The sequence below is a fragment of the Octopus bimaculoides genome, chromosome 5, assembly GCF_001194135.2.
Source record: "Octopus bimaculoides isolate UCB-OBI-ISO-001 chromosome 5, ASM119413v2, whole genome shotgun sequence".
Lineage (NCBI taxonomy): Eukaryota > Metazoa > Mollusca > Cephalopoda > Octopoda > Octopodidae > Octopus > Octopus bimaculoides.
In genome coordinates this window covers 9,860,018-9,863,407 of record NC_068985.1, presented here as the reverse complement: position 1 = coordinate 9,863,407, position 3,390 = coordinate 9,860,018, and the positions used below count along the sequence as shown (strand labels likewise).

General features: G+C 38.9%; 1 protein-coding gene across 1 annotated transcript; it reads left to right on the top strand.

Annotated features, from left to right (window-relative positions):
* The first annotated feature begins 254 nt into the window (after positions 1 to 254).
* LOC106879051 (protein farnesyltransferase subunit beta) lies at positions 255 to 2,084 on the top strand. The gene has a single exon (XM_014928473.2). The coding sequence runs from the start codon at positions 305 to 307 to the stop codon at positions 1,622 to 1,624; it is 1,320 nt and encodes a 439-aa protein (XP_014783959.1). The 5' UTR covers positions 255 to 304; the 3' UTR covers positions 1,625 to 2,084.
* Positions 2,085 to 3,390: the final 1,306 nt, after the last annotated feature.

Here is a 3,390-nt window from a genome sequence, read left to right as displayed (position 1 = left end):
TTGATCGGATCAGCTGGAACCCTCGACGTCGTAACCGACGGAGTGCCAACAACAATATACTTATCTTTATTAACGTATATCGAATTATACAGATATATATATACAAGATTTACACAGAGTTAGAAGTTGTAATTCGCCCGCGAACCCTTTTCTTAGGAAATTTTTACCCTCCGCTCTAAAAAGCTTCCCTGCCTTTAGTCTACGGTGAAGTCTAATAAACGGGAGTTAATTCCTCTTGATGTTGGTCATTAATTTAATAAGTCCTGCCGCTAGATGTCGTTGATGGCAGCACGTGATAAACAGCATGGCGGCAGAAATTAAACATCTTGTTCCTCGCTATGCAGAAAATATTGAAGACGGTGTCCTTGCTGCGAGCCGCTTGATAAACGATGGAATACCTACCGATACTTCATACGAGCAGGGAAATGTCGAAAAAGAAATCGAAAAAATGTTCTTGGCTGCTCGAGCGAAATACTTCGGTGAAATGGAAAAAAGTAGCAAAGACGATTCTGGTTCGGAGGAAATCTTTATCGAAAGATCCAGCAACTTAGCTCCTCCGTCTTTAAAAAGAAAAAGGCACGTTGAATTCTTGACAGCAGGTCTTCGAGAGTTGGGAGTATCTTATCAATGTCTCGATGCCAGCCGAACTTGGATATGTTACTGGATTCTTCACAGTCTCGACCTCTTAGACGCCTTACCTCTTTCATCGGAATTAGAGACTCAGATTGCAAATTTCTTAAACCGCTGTCAACATCCAGATGGAGGTTTCGGCGGAGGACCGGGACAAGAACCTCATCTCGCTTCTACTTATGCTGCAGTTAACGCTTTATGTATCCTAGGCACTAAACACAGTTTTGATGTGATAGACAGACCGAAATTGTTGTCCTTCTTCTTTCGTATGAAACAACCTGATGGTTCTTTTACTCTCCATCAAAACGGTGAAACGGACGTCCGTGGAATCTACCTCGTTGCCAGTGCTGCTGTACTCAGCAATATTATTTCCAGTTGTTCAAAGTTGTTTTACCTATCACCAGAATGGGTGGCAAGTTGCCAGACATACGAAGGTGGCTTTGCCGGGCGTCCCGGTTTGGAGGCCCACGGCGGTTACACATTTTGCGGACTCGCTGCCTTGTGTCTTTTAGGCAAACTCCATTTGTGTGATACTAAATTGTTACTTCGTTGGATTGCAAACAGACAAATGAAGTTCGAAGGAGGTTTTCAAGGTCGCACTGAAAAACTGGTTGATGGTTGTTATTCGTTTTGGCAAGGTGGTGCCATCGCGCTTTTACAATCGGCTTTACAACAGCAAGGTGACCTGGGGTTTCCAGCTGACACCTGGCTCTTTCATTCTGGTGCTTTGCAAGAATATGTATTAACTTGTTGTCAACACATGCGTGGCGGTCTTCGTGACAAACCTAAGAAATCCCGGGACTTCTATCACACTTGTTATTGCCTGAGCGGATTGTCTATCGCTCAGCATAACGGCTCTAAACTCGCTTTACACATCCTTGGGGGAGATGACAACGAAGTGAGACCCACACATCCCACTTTTAATATTTGTGGAAATAGTGTTTACAGAGCTTTGCAATACTTTAAGTCTCTTTCCATTCCTGATGATCCTTAGCATTTATATTTATATTTAAGAAAATAAATGCGGAAGAGACCTATTGTAGTCGAATTTCGTGGTTACGTTCCTCCTTCCTATGCTCTGAATCAATGTAAGAGCAATAACTCAACACTGAAATAACATTTAAACTTGGTTCCGGTTTCATGTTTTCCTTTTAAACTCCTCTTCATTTAAAGAATGCTACTGAATTTATTTTCCAGTTATCTTATGACATTCTGTAATTTTTTTGCAGAGCGAAATTTGTGCTGTTATGTAAATTCTATTGGTGTTTTATTTATTTAATAATTATTCCTTCCGTCTTCCTCCATCTCAATAAGAGTTTTATATTTATCTAGCAACATGTGGACGGAATCAGGCTATATTCCCGCTTATGTTTTTATGAACTTTTCATTTTAATATATCTCATTGTTGAAAATTTGTTCATTAAAGTTAGTTAAGATATAGACAACAGAGGAAATATAGTTTGTCCATGTGTTTGGTAAATGAATTCAATTTAATTGACTTTTGGTAATCCTTCAGTATGAGGTGATTAAAAAAGTAAATACAAATTGGTTCTTATTTACTTACAGCGAAATATATTCTGTCATTCTTTACTTTCGAATCGATCGAAATGACACGAGGAATTCTATACCAAAGAAAAATACATTTGTTCACTTTTTGGTTGCGAGAACCAGGCAGAGGTAAATAATACGTACACCACTCGCTTTCGGCGTAACAAAACCTTAAACACCGGGTGTGCGTATTCTTTACTTTCGCCCAAATGGACAGTTCTCAACCGGAGTCCATATAAAAGTTCTTTGGGAGTCCACGCAAGCTAAATAGTAAATTGGGGACACACAGTAGTATATTAAGGGTCCGTGAAAAGTTTTTGCGGTTAATGTTTACCATTTTTGCTTTAGATGTTTCTTATTGCAAGAAACCACTTGGTTTCTTTAACTTTTTACAAACTTCAGCCTACGCAAGTGAATGTGTGACAAACAAATTACGTATTTTGAAAGAATTTTCTATAAAATTAATTTTTAAACATCGAATGGCTATGGGGTCCACCTGAGTAAAATATGGTTAAAAAATGATTGAAAACAACTGATCTAAATTGATGTAATTGAATGTATGTTAACATTGTCATATGTATCTTGTTAATTGAACCGTGTGATAAGCAATTATTCTAAAACAAGACGCTTATTTGAATTTTCTCTCTCTGTTTCTCTTTGTCTAAAACAGTGGTTCCCAAAGTGGGTGGTATTGCCCCCGCTGGGGGCAGTGGAAAGTTCCAAGAGGGCGTTGAAGTGGAGCGGCGATAATGTGGTAATGATTCATATAAAAACAACAGAACAATGGGTTCATTACGTTCTGTTTTGTTTGTGAAATGCAATTGCTTTGAATTTGCTTCAGAAAGAGGTCTATGCTTGGGTGTCAAGGAGGAGGCAGCCCGAAAAAGTTTGGGAACCACTGGTCTAAAACAGTACAAACGTTATTATTGAACATTATTTACATTTGACAGATACTTGTCCTCATCTTGTTTGTTGTTAGCACAACGTTTCAGCTGATATACCCTCCAGCCTTCATCAGGAGGTCTGGGGGAAATTTCAAACATGGGTTCTCATTCCTAAGGTATTTTTCGATATTATTATTATTATTATTCAGGTGACTGCCTGGAATCGAACTCGGAATCTTGGGGTTATAAGCGCGGGCTACTAATCCCAAGATTCCGAGTTCGATTATAGGCAGTGACTTGAATAATAAAAATAATAACATCGAAAAAT